This window comes from Oncorhynchus mykiss, chromosome 7 (assembly GCF_013265735.2).
Source record: "Oncorhynchus mykiss isolate Arlee chromosome 7, USDA_OmykA_1.1, whole genome shotgun sequence".
NCBI classification, from domain to species: domain Eukaryota; kingdom Metazoa; phylum Chordata; class Actinopteri; order Salmoniformes; family Salmonidae; genus Oncorhynchus; species Oncorhynchus mykiss.
The window spans coordinates 49684107-49705592 of NC_048571.1; the positions used below are offsets into that span (position 1 = coordinate 49684107).

The following is a 21486-nucleotide window of genomic DNA, read 5'->3' on the forward strand; positions in this document are numbered from 1 at the left end:
ATTAACTGCACCTGTTTGAACTCGTTACCTGTATAAAAGACAACTGTCCACACACTCAATCAAACAGACTCCAACCTCTCCACAATGGCCAAGACCAGAGAGCTGTGTAAGGACATCAGGGATAAAATTGTAGACGTGCACAAGGCTGGGATGGGCTACAGGACAATAGGCAAGCAGGTTGGTGAGAAGACAACAACTGTTGGCGCAATTATTAGAAAATGGAAGAAGTTCAAGATGACGGTCAATCACAATCGGTCTGGGACTCCATGCAAGATCTCACCTTGTGGGGCATCAATGATCATGAGGAAGGTGAGGGATCAGCTCAGAACTACACAGCAGGACCTGGTCAATGACCTGAAGAGAGCTGGGACCACAGTCTTAAAGGAAACCATTAGTAACACACTACGCCGTCATGGATTAAAATCCTGCAGCGCGCGCAAGGTCCCCCTGCTCAAGCCAGCACATGTCCAGGCCCGTCTGAATTTTGCCAATGACCATCTGGATGATCCAGAGGAGGAATGGGAGAAGGTCATGTGGTCTGATGAGACAAAAATAGAGCTTTTTGGTCTAAACTCCACTTGCCATGTTTGGAGGAAGAATAAGGATGAGTATAACCCCAAGACACCATCCCAACCGTGAAGCATGGAGGTGGAAACATCATTCTTTGGGGATGCTTTTCTGCAAAGGGGACAGGACGACTGCACCGTATTGAGGGGAGGATGGATGGGGCCATGTATCGTGAGATCTTGGCCAACAACCTCCTTCCCTCAGTCAGAGCATTGAAGATGGGTAGTGGCTGGGTCTTCCAGCATGACAACGACCCAAAACACACAGTCAGGGCAACTAAGGAGTAAGAAGCATCTCAAGGTCCTGGAGTGGCCTAGCCAGTCTCCAGACCTGAACCCAATAGAAAATATTTGGAGGGAGCTGAAAGTCCATATTGCCCAGCGACAGCCCCGAAACCTGAAGGATCTGGTGAAGGTCTGTATGGAGGAGTGGGCCAAAATCCCTGCTGCAGTGTGTGCAAACCTGGTCAAGAATGACAGGAAACGTATGATCTCTGTAATTGCAAACAAAGGTTTCTGTACCAATTATTAAATTCTGCTTTTCTGATGTATCAAATAATTATGTCACGCAATAAAATGCAAATTAATTACTTAAAAATCATACAATGTGATATTCTGGATTTTTGTTTTAGATTCCGTCTTTCATAGTTGAAGTGTACCTATGATAAACAATTACAGACCTGTACATGCTTTGTAAGTAGGAAAACCTGCAAAATCGGTAGTGTATCAAATACTTGTTCTCCCCACTGTATGTGTATGTGCTTCTGATAGTGTTTTTTTCTTCTTGTTGAAGTGTGCCTGAGTGGTCATTGTAGAACTGTATCACCTCTGGTGAGAGTTGTTGAAGCTCCCATGACTTGTCAATTGTAACCTGTAGAATTGCTCTTGCAAAAAGAATGTTGACAATGGATGGAACTTTAAAGTGTCCAGACGTGAAGTAGTATATGTGGAACTATGCAGAGCGGGGAACACAAAGAATAGCCCTGGCTGGCTGAATGACTGGCTGAGCACTTCCTGTCTTGTCAGTTGAATTGTCAAGTGTCCAATGATGTCCGCTTTTGCGGAAGAGTTTTGCGGAATGCAACAAAGTTGGAGGACGTTAGCTACCTGGTTCCGTTCAATAATAACTCAAAATACATTTAAAAAAAAACTCTGACTCATGCAGCCTTTAGTATTTGTATTTTTACTTTGCTCCTGCCGGCGGGCGCGCAGCGAGAGAGGAGGCCTTGTTCTTCTACAGGAGCTACTGCCCTGTTCTGCTGACCTTGTATTGGCACCAGGTTGAGGCCTTGCAGGCTTACTCATCACAAGTGGGTCTATAACTGAGTAAAGCATGCTGGGAAAGACAGAGGTCTTCCAATAAGTGAAGTTGACGTTCATTTTGTGTGACTTTGTTTAGATGTCATTGGATTTAGACTTTGCACTGTCAACCGTGAGGCAAGGTAATAGTGGAAAGCCAGGTCTGAAGCATTGTTTTAATGCATCCACACACACACAGCCAGCACAAGTGTGTGTGTGTATAAAGAATACATCTCCTCTGTATAGTCTGAGCAGTGTGTACAGTAGAAGAAAATTATCTTATTCTTGCTTTACTTTATGATCCTGCTGCATCATATTATGAAATGCACTGAGTATACCAAACATTAAGAACAGCTTTGTAGTGTTGAGTTGTACCCCCTTTTGCCCTCAGAATAGCCTCAATTCATCAGGGCATGGACTCTACAAGGTGTCGAAAGCGTTCCACAGGGATGCTGGCCCACGTTGACTCCAATGCTTTCCACAGTTGTGTCAAGATGGCTGGATGTCCTTTGGGTGGTGGAATATTCTTGGTACACACGGGAAACTGTTGAGTGTGAAAAACCCAGCAGCGTTGCAGTTCTTGACACAAACCGTTCAAAGGCACTTAAATATTTAGTCTTGCCCATTCAACCTCTGAATGGCACCCATACACAGTCCATGTCTCAATCGTCTCAAGGCTTCTATATCCTTCTTTAACATGTCTCCTCTCCTTCATCTACATTGATTGGAGAGGATTTAACAAGTGACATCAATAAGGGATCATAGCTTTCACATGGATTCACCTGGTCAGCCTATGTCATGGACAGAGCAGGTGTTCTTTAGGTTTTGTATACTCAGTGTACGTAGCATTTCATATCTTCAGATATAATGAAGTAAGTATTCTCTTTGAAACATTCATATCACTAATGATGGAAATGGCCTTGCGTAGGGAAAAGACTGTCTTTTGAAGGGCCTTTTCAAACTATGTAGTTTAGTCCGAGTGCTTTTGATATTCTGCAGCTATTTAGATGGTTCTTTTGATCAGCAGAGTGTGTGGAGGAATCAGGCATCTCTTTCCACCCTTGAAGTAGCTAGCGTCCATGTGTCGTTTCCCCCTGGACGTTGCTCAAATGTACCATGACAACCTGTCATGCTCAGTATTACCCGCCCGCAGCCAAACAGAAGGGTTTATTCTCCATCAGCGGCTAGCATCACACTTAATATGCCCAAGAGGGAAAATAAATGTGTGTCTGTGTGTGTACTGTACAGTATGTGTATGAAATAAGAAATAAGCCTGAGTGTTTGACTTGTTAAAAGGGATGTTCCTCACTAAAAGCCTTGTTGGCCCTGACATAACTGGGACGTAGTTCTACTTGTCAAAGCTAATAATCAATTCCCATGCAGGGATAAGCTTACAGCACTCCCCCACCGAGTATGTGAGGCACCAGCCTCCAACACAAGCACCACATTCCCATCCATTAATAAATACCCCAATCATTTACCAATCCCGAAGGAAGAATCACACAAATACACATCTCGCATATCCACAAAGGAGTAAATATTACATACAAAATAATGTAAGTGTTTTATCTTAATGCAGTCCCTTTTCTCTGTTCTGTTTAGGGGTTTGCCTGGTTTGATGCTAATGACAGTTAACACACCCAGGATGCTGTCTCAAAGGAGAGTAATCGATCTCTACGTCTTGCCACTCAGTACAGGAGTCCTGGTGCACGTGTAGGGAAGATAGGGTGCTGAGTGTGTGTGTCTGTGTCTATGGGACAAACACAGCAGGTATCCACTGGAGGGTAAGATGAGCCCGGCTGGGTAGCTGCATCGTTACTCATCGTAGATGCAGCATTAATAATAGGAGACCTGGGGATGAGTTCCATCTGGGCCAGCGCACCCCACCGTGCCCCACCCCACCACTGAGGGGACAGTCACGGGACATTGACTGCACAGGTCTATAATCCCTCACAGAGTTGAACAGGGGCCCGCAGGCTCCAAACAAACAACTTTCAGAGAGAGTTCACACACTAAAGTCTTAACACTTTCATTGATGTTCCTTGATTGCGGACTCCTGCGATTTGACCCAACTGGTTCTATCCTCTGAGCCGACTAGGTAAAAAAATCTGTCTATGTGCCCTTGAGCAAGGCACTTAACCCTAATTGCTCCTGTAAGTCGCTCTGAATAAGAGCATCTCCTAAATGACAAAAATGTAAATGCAAAGTTATAATCATGAGTACAAAATGGCATCCATTTTTTTTTTCTCTGTAGTTTCACCTGAAAGAGGTATATGCACCACTGGCACGCTCCCTCCCTCCTTCTGGGGTGCCGTGGTGCTCACTGCTGGAACAACGCTGCTCAGTGACTTGTCAGTTCCATTTCCATCCCCTCTCTCTATATAACAGGCTGTTAATTAATACAGTAACAGGTACAGGGATTCTTTCCTCACTGCAGGAGCCAGGAGCACCGAGGCATGAAGTGTGAGCATCTCCCAGCCCTCCCTTCCCTCCTCTGCATCCCCCTATCCCCTTCTCCTACCATCTCCATTCATTTTCCCCTCCCCACCACCTCACTCCCCATCCTCTCAACTCTCCTCATATCTTGAGCATATCAAACTCTATCACACCAAGGCAATGTAAGGATATCAAACAGTCTAACATACTACACTATATCCTTTAATTCAGGTGGGTTTTCCCTTTGGGAAATGCACTTAATAACATGCTGGGTGCGTTCTTATGCTCAGACATTGTTGATGCTTAACAGAGCTTACAACGGCTGGATAGGTATTTGAAGTATCAGCTAAAGCAATATACAGTTGAAGTCGGAAGTTTACATACACTTACAGTGCCTTGCGAAAGTATTCGGCCCCCTTGAACTTTGCGACCTTTTGCCACATTTCAGGCTTCAAACATAAAGATATAAAACTGTATTTTTTTGTGAAGAATCAACAACAAGTGGGACACAATCATGAAGTGGAACGACATTTATTGGATATTTCAAACTTTTTTAACAAATCAACAACTGAAAAATTGGGCGTGCAAAATTATTCAGCCCCTTTACTTTCAGTGCAGCAAACTCTCTCCAGAAGTTCAGTGAGGATCTCTGAATGATCCAATGTTGACCTAAATGACTAATGATGATAAATACAATCCACCTGTGTGTAATCAAGTCTCGTATAAATGCACCTGCACTGTGATAGTCTCAGAGGTCCGTTAAAAGCGCAGAGAGCATAATGAATAACAATAACAAGGAATTTGGATACAAAAAGATTTCCCAAGCTTTAAACATCCCAAGGAGCACTGTGCAAGTGATAATATTGAAATGGAAGGAGTATCAGACCACTGCAAATCTACCAAGACCTGGCCGTCCCTCTAAACTTTCAGCTCATACAAGGAGAAGACTGATCAGAGATGCAGCCAAGAGGCCCATGATCACTCTGGATAAACTGCAGAGATCTACAGCTGAGGTGGGAGACTCTGTCCATAGGACAACAATCAGTCGTATATTGCACAAATCTGGCCTTTATGGAAGAGTGGCAAGAAGAAAGCCATTTCTTAAAGATATCCATAAAAAGTGTTGTTTAAAGTTTGCCACAAGCCACCTGGGAGACACACCAAACATGTGGAAGAAGGTGCTCTGGTCAGATGAAACCAAAATGGAACTTTTTGGCAACAATGCAAAACGTTATGTTTGGCGTAAAAGCAACACAGCTCATCACACTGAACACACCATCCCCACTGTCAAACATGGTGGTGGCAGCATCATGGTTTGGGCCTGCTTTTCTTCAGCAGGGCCAGGGAAGATGGTTAAAATTGATGGGAAGATGGATGGAGCCAAATCCAGGGCCATTCTGGAAAAAAACCTGATGGTCTGCAAAAGACCTGAGACTGGGACGGAGATTTGTCTTCCAACAAGACAATGATCCAAAACATAAAGCAAAATCTACAATGGAATGGTTCAAAAATAAACATATCCAGGTGTTAGAATGGCCAAGTCAAAGTCCAGACCTGAATCCAATCGAGAATCTGTGGAAAGAACTGAAAACTGCTGTTCACAAATGCTCTCCATCCAACCTCACTGAGCTCGAGCTGTTTTGCAAGGAGGAATGGGAAAAAAAATTCAGTCTCTCGATGTGCAAAACTTATAGAGACATACTGTAACGGTTTTCTTCGTGAGAAGGAGAGTCGGACCAAAATGCAGCGTGTAGATTGCGATCCATGTTTTAATGAACAAACGTAAAACACGAATCAATGCAAACACTACAAAATAAAGAACGTGATGAACGTAACGAAAACCTAAAACAGCCTATCTGGTGAAAAACACATAGACAGGAACAATCACCCACAAACACACAGTGAAACCCAGGCTACCTAAATATGGTTCCCAATCAGAGACAATGACGAACACCTGCCTCTGACTGAGAACCATATCAGGCTGAACATAGAAATAGACAAACAAGACATGAAACATAGAATACCCACTCAGATCACACCCTGACCAATCAAAACATAGAAAATACAAAGTAAACTATGGTCAGGGCGTGACAGTACCCCCCCCCCCAAGGTGCGGACTCCGGCCGCAAAACCTGAACCTATAGGGGAGGGTCTGGGTGGGCATCTGTCCGCGGTGGCGGCTCTGGCGCTGGACGTGGACCCCACTCCATGACAGTTTTAATCCCCCTCCTAAACGTCCCTAAATAGGTTACCCACCACAATGATAACATGGGACAGAGGGACAGCTCGGGACAGAGGTAACTCGGGACAGATGGGTAGCTCAGCACTGAGAGGAAGCTCAGCACTGAGAAGAAGCTCAGCACTGAGAGGAAGCCCAGGCAGGTAGTAGAAACTACCAGAACCTGGCTGGCTGGCGGTTTCAGCAGATCCTGGTCGGCTGGCGGTTTCAGCAGATCCTGGTCGACTAGCAGATCTGGAAGAATCTGGTCGACTGGCGGATCTGGGAGAATCTGGTCGACTGGCGGATCTGGGAGAATCTGGTCGACTGGCGGATCTGGGAGAATCTGGTCGACTGGCGGATCTGGAAGAGTCTGGTCGACTGGCAGATCTGGAAGAGTCTGGTCGACTGGCAGATCTGGAAGAGTCTGGTCGACTGGCAGATCTGGAAGAGTCTGGTCGACTGGCAGATCTGGAAGAGTCTGGTCGACTGGCAGATCTGGAAGAGTCTGGTCGACTGGCAGATCTGGAAGAGTCTGGTCGACTGGCAGATCTGGAAGAGTCTGGTCGACTGGCAGATCTGGGAGAGTCTGGTCGACTGGCAGATCTGGGAGAGTCTGGTCGACTGGCAGATCTGGGAGAGTCTGGTCGACTGGCAGATCTGGGAGAGTCTGGTCGACTGGCAGCTCCATGCTGACTGGCTGCTCCATGCTGACTGGCAGCTCTGGCTGCTCCATGCTGACTGGCTGCTCCATGCTGACTGGTAGCTCTGGCTGCTCCATGCTGACTGGCTGCTCTGGCAGCTCCATGCTGACTGGCTGCTCCATGCTGACTGGCGGCCCTGGCTGCTCCATGCTGACTGGCGGCCCTGGCTGCTCCATACTGACTGGCGGCCCTGGCTGCTCCATACTGACTGGCGGCCCTGGCTGCTCCATACTGACTGGCGGCCCTGGCTGCTCCTTGCAGACTGGCAGCTCTGGCGGCTCCTTGCAGACTGGCAGCTCTGGCGGCTCCTTGCAGACTGGCAGCTTTGGCGGCATCCTGCAGACAGGCAGCTCTGGCGGCTCCTTGCAGACTGGCAGCTCCTTGCAGACTGGCAGCTCTATGCAGACTGGCAGCTCCATGCAGACTGGCAGCTCCTTGCAGACTGGCAGCTCCTTGCAGACTGGCAGCTCCTTGCAGACTGGCAGCTCTATGCAGACTGGCAGCTCCTTGCAAACTGGCAGCTCTATGCAGACTGGCAGTTCTGAACAGGCGGGAGACTCCGGCAGCGCTGTAGAGAAGGAAGGCTCTAACAGCGCTAGACAGGCGGGAGACTCCAACAGCGCTGGAGAGGAGGAGGGCTCCGACAGCGCTGGACAGGCGAGGCGCACTGTAGGCCTGATGCGTGGTGCTGGCACTGGTGGTACTGGGCCGAGAACACGCACAGGAAGCCTGGTGCGGGGAGCTGCTACCGGAGGGCTGGGGTGTGGAGGTGGTACTGGAAAAACCGGACCGTGCAGGCGCACTGGAGCTCTTGAGCACCGAGCCTGCCCAACCTTACCTGGTTGAATGCTCACGGTCGCCCTGCCAGTGCGGCGAGGTGGAATAGCCCGCACTGGGCTATGCAGGCGAACCGGAGACACAGAGCGCAAAGCTGGTGCCATGTAAGCCGGCCCAAGGAGACGCACTGGGGACCAGCTGCGTAGAGCCGGCTTCATGGCATTAGGCTCGATGCTCAATCTAGCCCGGCAGACATGCGGAGCTGGAATATACCGCACCGGGCTATGCACCTGCACTGGAGACACCGTGCGCACCACTGCATAACACGGTGCCTGTCCGGTCTCTCTAGCCCCCCGGTAAGCACAGGGAGTTTGCGCAGGTCTCCTACCTGGCGTAGCCATACTCCCTGTTAGCCCCCCCCCAAGAAATTTTTGGGGCTGCCTCTCAAGCTTCCATCCGCGTCGCCGAGCTGCCTTCTCATACCAGCGCCTCTCTGCTTTCACCGCCTCCATTCTACGGTAACCTTCCTCGCACTGCTCCAGCGAATCCCAGGCGGGCTCCGGCACTCTCCCTGGGTCGGCCGCCCACCTGTCGATCTCCTCCCAAGTAGTATACTCCATACTGTACTCCTCCTTGGGCTGTTCCTGTTGTTTCTTCTCCCGCTGCACCTTAGTGCGGCTACACTCCCCTGGTTTAGCCCAGGGTCCTCTCCCGTCGAGGATTTCCTCCCATGTCCAGAAATCCTTATTGCGCTTCTCCTCGCGCTGCTCCTGCCTGTTGACACGCTGCTTGGTCCGTTGGTGGTGGGTGATTCTGTAACGGTTTTCTTCGTGAGAAGGAGAGTCGGACCAAAATGCAGCGTGTAGATTGCGATCCATGTTTTAATGAACAAACGTAAAACACGAATCAATGCAAACACTACAAAATAAAGAACGTGATGAACGTAACGAAAACCTAAAACAGCCTATCTGGTGAAAAACACATAGACAGGAACAATCACCCACAAACACACAGTGAAACCCAGGCTACCTAAATATGGTTCCCAATCAGAGACAATGACGAACACCTGCCTCTGACTGAGAACCATATCAGGCTGAACATAGAAATAGACAAACAAGACATGAAACATAGAATACCCACTCAGATCACACCCTGACCAATCAAAACATAGAAAATACAAAGTAAACTATGGTCAGGGCGTGACACATACCCCAAGCGACTTACAGCTGTAATCGCAGCAAAAGGTGGTGCTACAAAGTATTAACTTAAGGGGGCTGAATAATTTTGCACGCCCAATTTTTCAGTTTTTGATTTGTTAAAAAAGTTTGAAATATCCAATAAATGTCGTTCCACTTCATGATTGTGTCCCACTTGTTGTTGATTCTTCACAAAAAAATACAGTTTTATATCTTTATGTTTGAAGCCTGAAATGTAGCAAAGGTCGCAAAGTTCAAGGGGGCCGAATACTTTCGCAAGGCACTGTAGGTTGGAGTCATTAAAACTTGTTTTTCAACCACTACAAATTTCTTGTTAACAAAATATAGTTTTGGCAAGTCGGTTAGGCCATCAACTTTGTGCATGACAAAAGTAATTTTTCCAACAATTGTTTACAGACAGATTATTTCCCTTATAATTCACCTTATCACAATTCCAGTGTTTTAGAAGTTTACATACACTAAGTCGACTGTGCCTTTAAGCAGCTTGGAAAATTCAAAAAAATGATGTAATGGCTTTAGAAACTTCTGATAGGCTAATTGATATAATTGTATTTATTTATTTATTTAATATTTCAAGGCTTACCTTCAAACTCAGTGTCTCTTTGCTTGACATCATGGGAAAATCAAAAGAAATCAGCCAAGACCTCAGAAAAAATATTGTAGACCTCCACAAGTCTGGATCATCCTTGGGAGCAATTTCCAAATGCCATGTTCATCTGTACAAACAATAGTACGCAAGTATAAACACCATAGGACCACGCAGCCGTCATACCGCTCAGGAAGAAGACGCGTTCTGTCTCCTAGAGATGAACGCACTTTGGTGCAAAAAGTGCAAATTATCCCAGAACAACAGCAAAGGACCTTGTGAAGATGCTGGAGGAAACAGCTACAAAAGTATCTATATCCACAGTAAAACGAGTCCTATATAGACATAACCTGAAAGGACACCCAGCAAGGAAGAAGCAACTGCTCCAAAATCGCCATAAAAAAGCCTACAGACTACGGTTTGCAACTGCACATGGGGACAAAGATCGTACTTTTTTGAGAAATGTTCTCCGGTCTGATGAAACAAAAATAGAACTGTTTGGCAATATTGACCAGGAGGCCTGCAAGCCGAAGAACACCATCCCAACTGTGAAGCACGGGAGGTGGCAGCATCATGTTGTGGGGATGCTTTGCTGCAGGAGGAACTGGTGCACTTCACAAAATAGATGGCATCATGAGGCAGGAAAATGATGTGGATATATTGAAGCAATATCTCAAGACATCGGTCAGGAAGGTAAAGATTGGTCACAAATGGATCCTCCAAATGGACAATGACCCCAAGCAAACTACCAAAGTTGTGGCAAAATGGCTTAAGGACAACAAAGTCAAGGTATTGGAGTGGCCATCACAAAGTCCTATTGACATTTTTTGGGCAGGACTGAAAAAGCGTGTGCGAGCAAGGAGGCCTACAAACCTGACTCAGTTACACCAGTTCTGTCAGGAGGAATGGGACAAAATTTACCCAACTTATTGTGGAAAACTTGTGTAAGGCTACCCAAAATGTTTGACCCAAGTTAAACAATTTAAAGGCAATGCTATCAAATACTAATTGAGTGTGTGTAACCTTCTAACCCACTGGGAATGTGATGAAAGAAATAAAAGCTGAAATAAATCATTCTCTCTACTATTATTCTGACATTTCACATTCTTAAAATAAAGCGGTGATCCTAACTGACCTAAGACAGGGAATTTTTACTCGGATAAAATGTCAGGAATTGTGAAAAACTGAGTTTAAATGTAATTGGCTAAGGTGTATGTAGACTCCCGACTTCAACTGTATGTCATAGAAATTTGTCAGTCAATGACACAGTTGATGACGTGGCACGCAACCAGTAGCTGTGGAACACGCCGGCTTTCTTAAATTTAGTAAGTCAACCAAGTTCGGAGTCCTTAGCCTTAGGAGCTCAGTTCAGAACTTTCAAAAAGTTTCCTCAGTTGGTTCCAAGGATGAATTTGCTTAGCTTTGTCGGTCTCATGTGTCAGATGTAGCTAAACAAGCCAATGAAATGGATTGAATAGGGCAGACATACCCCTTCTCTGGTGTACCGTCATTCATGAAGAAGACTATGTCGTTCCTTTGTGAGGACAGTTTTTTATTTTTTCATTTATGAACCTAAGATGCCTTGGGCCATGCAATATTCAACATGGGTAATTCTCATGTCCTCAGCTGTGCATCTAAGGCATTGCTTGTCTCCCACAATCCTTTGCAGCACTCACCCAGATTCGATTTAGTCTCCAATTTAGATTGCTTTGATATTATCTTAATTGACTTCATTAGGACAGAAGAGAGTCATGCATAGAGTATATTATTTGACACTTTTGAAGTTTACCAGTAAACTACCAGAATGTTGGCATCTTTCAAGGATCGTAGACTAGTATCGAGTGGCCCTTTTGGGATACTTCAGATTATCACAGGTGTAATTATCTCTGCCCCTCTGTGTGGCCTTATCATATGTAAACTATATGAAATAATTCAATAACATTCTTTTTTTAATTAATAAAATGGGATGACAAAGCTGTTAAACATCATCGTAAATATAAAACATCAACACCCTCGGTCGTTTAATATGAGGACTTCAGCATGAAATATCCTTCATATTTTTTTTACACTGATTTATTTTACTATGTCAATATGTACTTGTTGTAAATGTTGTGGCGTCAAACTGGTGACAGTTGTGAAAAATGTCAATAGTTGGACAAGTTGCAAAGGTAATTGAAAATAGTGCCTTTGTCCTTTCATTAATTAGACTATTTTATCTTGAACAATATGGTGTATCTACATGGACAATATGGACGAGATATAAAAATGAATACTATATATGACTACATTTTTTGAAAGTTATTCAAGTATAAATTACCTACATTTCTGCCATAGATTTTCAGTTAATTACTAAAATTACTGAAAATTCCAGTAACGTGGGTAAAATACCAGTAGCTTTGCAACCCTACTCATGTAAGAATGAGCCGCATTAGGTAGAAAGCTGTTGAAATACCTCAACGTGTTGCAGTCTCATTCAAAAGTATGTAAAAGCCAGCAATATTGTAATTACAATCAGCTATAAATGATTGTAAAAAAAAGTACCTCTACAATACATTTAGAGAACTACTTCTTTTGAGAATATTAAGCCATATGTGATATTAAAAAGTGAAAAACATGCTATGAACATGTCCTTACCATCCACACAAGAGGGTTTGTTGCGTGTCGTCCCGGCCACCTTTCCGGGTAGACAGGAGCACTTGACGGTCTGGGAGCGCTCCTCGATACGGTTCTTATTACAGCACCGGTGGGCTGCGATCACCTCACACGTCCCTCCTTCTGAGGACACACACAGAGGGACAGAGACACGTGGTTAGCCGACACATGGAGCTGAGGAGTTTGGTTGGTTAATTACTGTGGAACATATACTACAACGTCAAGAGTAGGGTTGATGTTCGATGATGTTTGGTATATGTACAAAATGGTGTTAGAAATGAAATAGATCCCTGATGTGAATTCTATATAGAACAAATGATCGACAGTGTGCTATAAAAATACATTGTACTTAATAGGCCCATAATGCTTCTTTTAATTAGCTTCTATGGTTACTCACTCCATCTTTTTAAATGGCTACATTTATCTAAGGGTAAATACCTTTCTGTTGTTTTTAACAACCTGAACTTAATTAAATCATGAGTTCATATAATCACATAGTACACATTGTAAAAATACTGCTGAAAATAAATGTAAGGCACATAACATGCAATTACTATGTTATCCTCTTCACCACAGCATGCGCTGCAAATTGCCCCTAGAGGCATTTAGATGATTCTAATTTGACTCTCAGGGTGTTTCTCAATCCATTACAAATCCCTCCCTGATGAGGAAAGCATGCTCTGCTCTTGCATTAATGTGGCTCTCCTTGCATCCCTGAGAGCCTGCATATGATAATCATCTGTTCCAGTAGGTTCAGGAGTGAAGGCCTGGAGAAACGGAGCAATTAAATCTCCTTATTACAACACACACCAGGCCTTAACCAGGCTGACAGGGTTAAACCAGCCTCCACTAACAATGGCTCTTCTACAGAGGTGACATCATTTACAACAACTGCAGCACAATGGACCTCGTCCTGAGAAAAGAGGGTGTCAAAATAATGTGGAGGAGAAATGTGCCACTGATGGGTCAAAGTAACAATAGGGATCACCCTGGGGAGCGAGGGGCTGATGGAGCCTAGGGACGTCCCTCCTCTCCAAAAAATGGAGAGAGGAGAATGGAGAGAGAGGATGGATAGAGAGAGAGAGGGCAGGGGCCTGCCAGAGCACCGACTGGGCCGGTGAGTAATGAGGGAGCCACTGGAAGTGCCCCTTTCACATAGTTATAAAGTGGCGTGCTAATGCAGCCAGCGGAGCTGCAGGAGAGGGGCCCTCCATCACCGTGTGGCCCTCTCTTCACGCCCCAGGAAAAACTCTTCATCTTCCTCTGACAGCCGTCACCACAGACACCATCGTCCAACAATTAAACTGGAGCTCACAGAGGAGAGGAGAGAGGGATGATCAGAGGGAGAATAGGTAAAAGGGAACCAAAGAACTTTTCCTCTTTTGTAGCAGTGTGATTTTCTTCATGGTGGTATTGCATTTTAAACATGCTGGTAAAATCGTTATATTGTCTTATTGGAGGATGACTGTGTGAACGTTTGAAGTTGCTGGATCTTGAAAAAAATATCTGAACTGAGCTTGATAACACTTTTCTTTTCACATTTTCATCAAGGTCTGCTATGCCCAGACCACAGGCAGAGAAGACTGGGATTAAAAGGAGTACATTTGCAGTTATGTTGGCCACCGCTGTCCTGCAGAATTAATGTCACTCTCCACAAGCTTAGTTTTTGATACAGTATATCGGGCCATGAGGCATAACACAAACCATAAAAGTGAGGAAAGAATCCCTTGAGTGCACTATATTTAAACCCCAAAACTCACAATATGTTGGATTTATTCAATATTTTACTGGTAGTTTCCTGCCTGGAGACATGCTTTCAAGCCTGTTGTAGAGGCAGCCCTCACAAAATGCCCACCTTCAAGTCCTGACTACTTAGGGAATATTTATCATGCTCCCTGGCCTTTTGTCGATGTTGGTCAAAAACCACAATGATTCCATCAGACTCCTAAATTCTGAAAATGCATTGCTATGAGGAATCAATTATTCTGTCAATAAGAAATGCAAACCGGTGTGATGAACATGTACCGGGGTCCCCTCTTCATTTGATCACTCTGTTGTCACAGAGCATTTTCAAGGTTTAAAAAGGCTTCTCAAGTTTGTAATTTCCACTTAAATATGTCAGACTTGATTTGCCCTAAAGAAAAATGTATCAACTCTTGCAAATATTTCCATTATTTATAATCCATATAATTCACATGTCCTGTTGCTGTAGAATTATTTTTCTGATGTGAGAAACTGGTCAAATTAATATTGGATATCTGTATGAAATGAATTTCAAAGGACATTCAAAGAATATGGTATCATCTCTTCTTCCAAACTCATCTCTTCTATCTCACCTCCATATGGGATATTTGATCAAAACATAGGACTTGCGTGTGTGTGTTTGTGTATGTGTGTTCTTGCATTTGGGCGTGCCTGTGTGTATGTGTATCTGAATGCATGCGTGTGTGTGATTGTGTGTGCGTGCCTGTGTGTGCACGCATGTGTGTATGTGTACGTGTATGCGCACGCATGTGTGTGTTATTTAGCTCCAGACCCTGGGGTGAGATAAGCAGCTCTATGTCCAGCCATCAGCCAGGTGGACATTAGAGCAGTTAACTCAGTACCATCTGTGCAGACAGAGAATGTGAGCAGTACAATAGACCTGATCGGACACCATGGGGCCAGAGGGGAGTGATATGCAGAGGACAAATGGGCACTTGGACAGTACATTATGCTGTCCTCATACAGTACACCTAAGCTCACTTGGACCATGTCAGCATGGGGCTAATACTTATCTGTTATGTTTGTGTGTGTGTGCTTGCATAACTGTGTGCTGCATGCCTGTGTGCTGCATGCCTGTGTGTGTGCGTCTGTTCCTGGCCTGTGTGTGCACATTTGTGTGTGTGTCTGTGTATTTGTCTTTGTGTATGTGAATGTAAACAAGGTGCACTGTACATGTATGTGTGCATGCGCGCGTGCATGTGTGTTTGATGGATGGACGGTACACAGGCTGTCACTCAGCTAGAAGGGTTTATTCAAACAGGTAAGATGGGGTAGGTGGTTCTGCTTTCTACCCTTTGGTGGGATGAGGTGAAGGGCATCAATGAGAGCATCGACTGGTCATTTTTCTCCTCGGAGCCCACAGTGACAGCAGTCATTAGGCGACTGGTTTAGGTGATTATGTTTAAGGAAATCAATTCTTCATTGTTTTCAGCTTAGCCCAACGGCCAATTAAAACCCCACTAACGAAGGAGCGCTGGAATATGAAGAGAGAGAAGAGATGAGAAATGGAAGCTTACAGATCAGAGTCATTATTCACAGTAATGAATTAACCGCTCATGTTTAAAAAGCAAAGAAACCCAAGTTTGAAAGCAGTAATAAGGTAGGATTGGATGTGTGCTGCATGGTGTGTATTGTATACACCCACGCATATGCACATTTAAGTATGAATCTCCTATGGCAACATCAGATGAAGAGAAAACTCACTGGAAAGAGAAGGAGCTTTGTGTTTTGACACTTTGGGGGACAGGGGTGTGCGGGCTACCATCTCCCCTCTCACTAAATCTGTCCAGTTCAGACATTGAGACAATAGCACTGTTTTTGTCTATGTCAGTGCAGAGATAACAGAAATGTTTGATAAAAATGTGTTTTTTGGCAGAAATGCCTTCTGGAACATGTGAACTTTCATGTTCCTTAATTACAAACTTGAATTCCATCTGTAAATACAAATACAATTGTTAAATTATGAGCTTAGTTGGTTTAGCCATGGAAAAAGACTGGAACCTTCCCGATAGCCATGATTGGCTGAAATAATGGATGGGCTGGATATGCCGAGAGATGACTTTGGATTGGTCTGCCATGTAGCATGCTTCAGTCTATAACATGACCTGCTCAGTATGTGTAGGTAATCCTTTCTAATGTGTCTTTTTTGAAAGATTTCCCAAAAAACTTCAAAGGTTTTGCTCTCCACTTTCTGAAGGACCAAGTTTTGAAATCAGTGGAACACCCGGTGGAAGCAGAGTATGACAGCAAAGGAGATGGAAAAAAGATCTGCCGTTTGATTGTAAATATGTGGAGTGAGTTAAAAAGAGAACACACAAGCTTTTTTATAAAACACCTGTCTCTGGATTACATCTTCAAAATAAGGGCAACCATGGCATCTGTGACAGAGAGGGAGAAGCATTCATCCTTGTAAAAGAGTCTAGCTAGCAACATTTTAAGATATTATATTTCTAGTTTTGTCAGAAACAGTCATTTTCATGCAAGTTAAAGCGTACTGTTAGCTAGCTAGCTAATGTTAGCAGGCTGGCTCGCTAGCTAACATTATGTGTATGATGTGTAGTAATATTATTTGTTTCTTAGAGCCATTTGCATTATTACCACCAGGTACAACCCTAAATCTGTAAACAAGGGCATCCTCATAGACGCTATCCTGACCAACTGGCCCTCCAAATACACCTCCGCTGTCTTCAATCCGGATCTCAGTGATCACTGCCTCCTTGCCTGTAACGCTACGGGCCCGCAGTCAAACGACCACCCCTCATCACTGTCAAACGCTCCCTAAAACACTTCTGCGAGCAGGCCTTTCTAATCGACCTGGCCCGGGTATCCTGGAAGGATATTGACCTCATCCCGTCAGTTGAGGATGCCTGGTCATTCTTTAAAAGTAACTTCCTCACCATCTTAGATAAGCATGCTCCTTTAAAAAAAATGCAGAACTAAGAACAGATATAGCCCTTGATTCACTCCAGACCTGACTGCCCTCGACCAGCGCAAAAACATCCTGTGGCGGACTGTAATAGCATCGAATAGTCCCCGCGATATGCAACTGTTCAGGGAAGTCAGGAACCAATACACGCAGTCAGTCACGAAAGCAAAGGCCAGCTTTTTCAAGCAGAAATTTGCATCCTGTAGCTCTAACTCCAAAAAGTTATGGGACACTGTAAAGTCCATGGAGAACAAGAGCACCTCCTCCGAGCTGCCCACTGCACTGAGGCCCCCCCCCCGCAGTTACTCGCCCAAGCCTCCCCAGCTTCTCCTTTACCCAAATCCAGATAGCAGATGTTCTGAAAGAGCTGCAAAACCTGGACCTGTACAAATCAGCTGGTCTTGACAATCTGGACCCTCTATTTCTGAAACTATCTGCCGCCATTGTCGCAACCCCTATTACCAGCCTGTTCAACCTCTCTTTCATATCGTCTGAGATCCCCAAGGATTGGAAAGCTGCAGCAGTCATCCCCCTCTTCAAAGTGGGAGACACCCTGGACCCAAACTGTTAAACACCTATATCCATCCTGCCCTGCCTATCTAAGGTCTTCGAAAGCCTGCTATGCTTTATCTTGCTATGCTTTATCAGGTCGTAGTTGTAAATGAGAACTTGTTCTCAACTAGCCTACCTGGTTAAATAAAGGTGAAATAAAATTTTAAAAAATAAAAAAATAATTAGGTATTATTAGGTAGCTAGCTAGCTAACATTTTACCCTAGTTGATTAGCTACCTGCAGATTCACACAGGATAGTAACATTATGAGTTGGGATTATGGTTCATTGTTTAGCTAGCTAGCTACATGTCTAAATAAAAGACTCCACTATGCAAGTAACCATTTCATAGTACCATTTATACCTTCTGTATCCTGTGCTTGTGACATACACTACCATTCAAAAGTTTGGGGTCACTTAGAAATGTAATTGTTCTTGAAAGAAAGGCACATTTTTTCCCATTAAAATAACATCAACTTGATCAGAAATATAGTGTAGACTTTGATAATATTGTAAATGACTATTGCATATTTTTTATGTAATATCTAGCTTACAGAGACCCATCATCAGCAACCATCACTCCTGGGTTCCAATCGCACGTTGTGTTAGCTAATCCAAGTTTATCATTTTAAAAGCCTAATTGATCATTAGAAAACCCTTTTGCAATTATGTTAGCACTGCTGAAAACTGTTGTTCTGATTAAAGAAGTAATAAAACTGGCCTTCTTTAGACTAGTTGAGTATCTGGAACATCAGCATTTGTGGGTTTGATTACAGGCTCAAAATGTCCAGAAACAAAGACTTTCTTCTGAAACTCGTCAGTCTATTCTTGTTCTGAGAAATTAAGGCTATTCCATGCGAGAAAATGCCAAGAAACTGAAGATCTCGTACAACACTGTGTACTACTCCCTTCACAGAACAGCGCAAACTGGCTCTAACTAGAATAGAAAGAGGAGTGGGAGGCCCCGGTGCAAAACTGAGCAAGAGGACAAGTACATTAGAGTGTCTAGTTTGAGAAACTAGACAGTTTTTGCAGCTTCATTAAATAGTACCCGCAAAACACCACTCTCAACGTCAACAGTGAAGAGACGACTCCGGGATGCTGGCCTTCTAGGCAGAGTTGTAAAGAAAAAGCCATATATCAGACTGGCCAATAACAATAAAATATTAAGATGGGCAAAAGAACACAGACACTGGACAGATGAACTCTGCCTTTGGATGGTGTATCAATACACAACATCACTAAAAGATAGAGGTTTCCTTCCTAAGTCAACTTCTCATGGATTTCACCATGAGGCCATTGGTGACTTTACAACAATTACAGAGTATAATGGCTGTGACATGAGAAAACTGAGGATGGATGAACAAAGTTGTAGTTAATCCACAATACTAATTGACAGAGTGAAAAGAAGGAAGCCTATGTAGAATACAAATATTCCAAACTTGCTTCCTGTTTACAACAAGGCACTAAAGTAATACTGCAAAAAATGTTTGGGGCAAATCGAATTTAACACCTTACTGAATAACAGTCTCCATATTTTCAAGTAATGTGGTGGCTGCATCATGTTATGGGTATGCTTGGAATAATTAAGGATTGGGCAGTTTTCAGGATAAAAAATAAGCAGACTGGATCTAAGCATAGGCAAAACCCCAGAGGAAAACCTGGTGCTTTCCACCAGACACTGGGAGATGCATTCACCTTTTCAGCAGGACAGTAGCATAAAACAGAAGGCCAAATCTACACTGGAGTTCCTTACCAAGAAGACAGTGAATGTTCCTGAGTGACCTTGACTTAAATCTACTTGGAAATATATGGTAAGACCTGAAAATGGACTTCTAGCAATGATAAACAACCAATTTGACAGAGCTTGAATATTTTGGCAAGAATAATGAGCAAATGTAGCACAATTCAGGCTTGGACAGCGTTTAGAGACTTACCCAGAAAACCTCACATTTGTAATAGCTGCCAAAAGTGCTTCTACAAAGTATTGACTCAAGGGTGCAAATGCTCATGTAAATGAGATATTTCAGTATTTCCTTTTTACAAATGAGTAACATTTTCCAAAAATATGTTTTCACTTTGTCATTATGGAGTATTGTGTGTATATGGGTGAGAAAACCCTCCAATTTAATCCATTTTGAATTCAGGCTGTAACATAACAACATGTGACCTGTTTCTGTAAACTAAGCGTATGTCGCGGGGTCACTACTTCACACGAGAGCCATTTGGAGGTAAACTTTTTTTTTGAATAAAAATGTGTTTTTTTGGCAGAAAATTCCTTCTCGAACATGTGAACTTTCATGTGCCATAATAACAAACATGTATGCCATCTGTAAATACAAAATAAAATTGTTAAATTACAAGCCTAGTTGGTTTAGCCACAGAAAAAGGCAGCAACCTTCCACTAGCCATTATTGGCTGAGATAATGACTGGGCTGAACATGCTGAGAGATTCGTTTGGATTGGTCTGCCAAATAGCACGCTTCTGTCTTTTTGAGCTGGTCAGTATGTCTAGGTAATCCTGTCTAACACATTTTTTTTATGTATCGCCTAGTAAAACTGCATAAACCTAATGTCAAGTTAAAATGTACTGTTAGCTAGCTAACGTTTGCTGACTGGCTTGCTGGCCAACGTTACATGAACGCTCTCCACTTTCTGGAGGACCGAGATTTGAAATCAATGGAATTCGAGTATGATAGCTAAGGAGATGGAGAAAACACATGTCTCCTGATTACATCTTCAAACTAAGGGCAACATGGCATCCGACAGGAGACACGTCCAACAATGATGTATACGTTAAGATAGTCTAGCTAGTTATTTTTTCAGATATTACACGTTTCTAATTTTGACAGAATGTGATTTAATTTAAAGTGTACTTAAAGTGTACATGCAGGGTAGTAACATCATGAGTCAGGATTATGGTTCATTGTTAAGCTATCTAGCTACATGTCTTAACAAAAGACTCCATAATGCAAATATATATATTTCAATACCATGTCACTGCAACAATTGTTGATAGACATACTAGCTGATAAATTCGCTGTGGCTATCTACTCCGTTTTCAGACCATCGGTAAGTTAGTCTATCTAGCTACATTTTCAGATATTTCACTTTCTAATTTTGACATAAAGTATTTTCATTTCAAGTTAAAGTGTACTGTTAGCTAGCTAGCTAACATGAGTTTTCTTGCTCACTTACGAATGTTAGGTGTATGATCTTATAATTCGTATCTCAGAGCCACTAGTTATGCAAATATCCATTTCAATACCATGTCACTGCAACAATTGTTGATAGACATACTAGCTGATAAATTCGCTGTGGCTATCTACTCCGTTTTCAGACCATCGGTAAGTTAGTCTATCTAGCTACATTTTCAGATATTTCACTTTCTAATTTTGACATAAAGTATTTTCATTTCAAGTTAAAGTGTACTGTTAGCTAGCTAGCTAACATGAGTTTTCTTGCTCACTTACAAATGTTAGGTGTATGATCTTATAATTCGTATCTCAGAGCCACTAGTTATAGCCTAATGTAAGCTAGCTAACATTTAACCTGGTTGGTTAGCTACCTGCAGATTCATGTAGGGCAGTAACGTCATAAGTCGGGATTAAGGTTCATTGTTTACCTAGCTAGTTATCTAGCTACATGTCTTAATAAAAGACTCATCTTAGTGAGCCCAGAATAACTGATGAATTTACGAAGGCTAAACACCAGTTGAATATGGCTGGTGTCAGTAAACGTCGGCAAAAAAGCGCAATTAAATTTTAGGCAGCAGCACAGTTACAGTCACG

The 21486-nt window shown here is 43.5% G+C and overlaps 1 protein-coding gene across 3 annotated transcripts in view; it reads right to left on the minus strand.

Moving 5' to 3' along the window:
* The window catches only part of LOC110527961 (chemokine-like protein TAFA-1), a 276554-nt gene that overhangs the window by 24085 nt on the left and 230983 nt on the right, over nt 1-21486 (minus strand). For all 3 annotated transcript variants that reach the window (XR_005052595.1, XR_005052596.1, XM_021609612.2), the window contains exon 3: nt 12438-12578. Coding sequence is in view for 1 of the 3 variants with exons in the window: in XM_021609612.2 (XP_021465287.1) it covers nt 12438-12578 (141 nt within the window). In the remaining 2 variants the exon portion in view is untranslated. The remainder of the gene's footprint in view (nt 1-12437; nt 12579-21486) is intronic.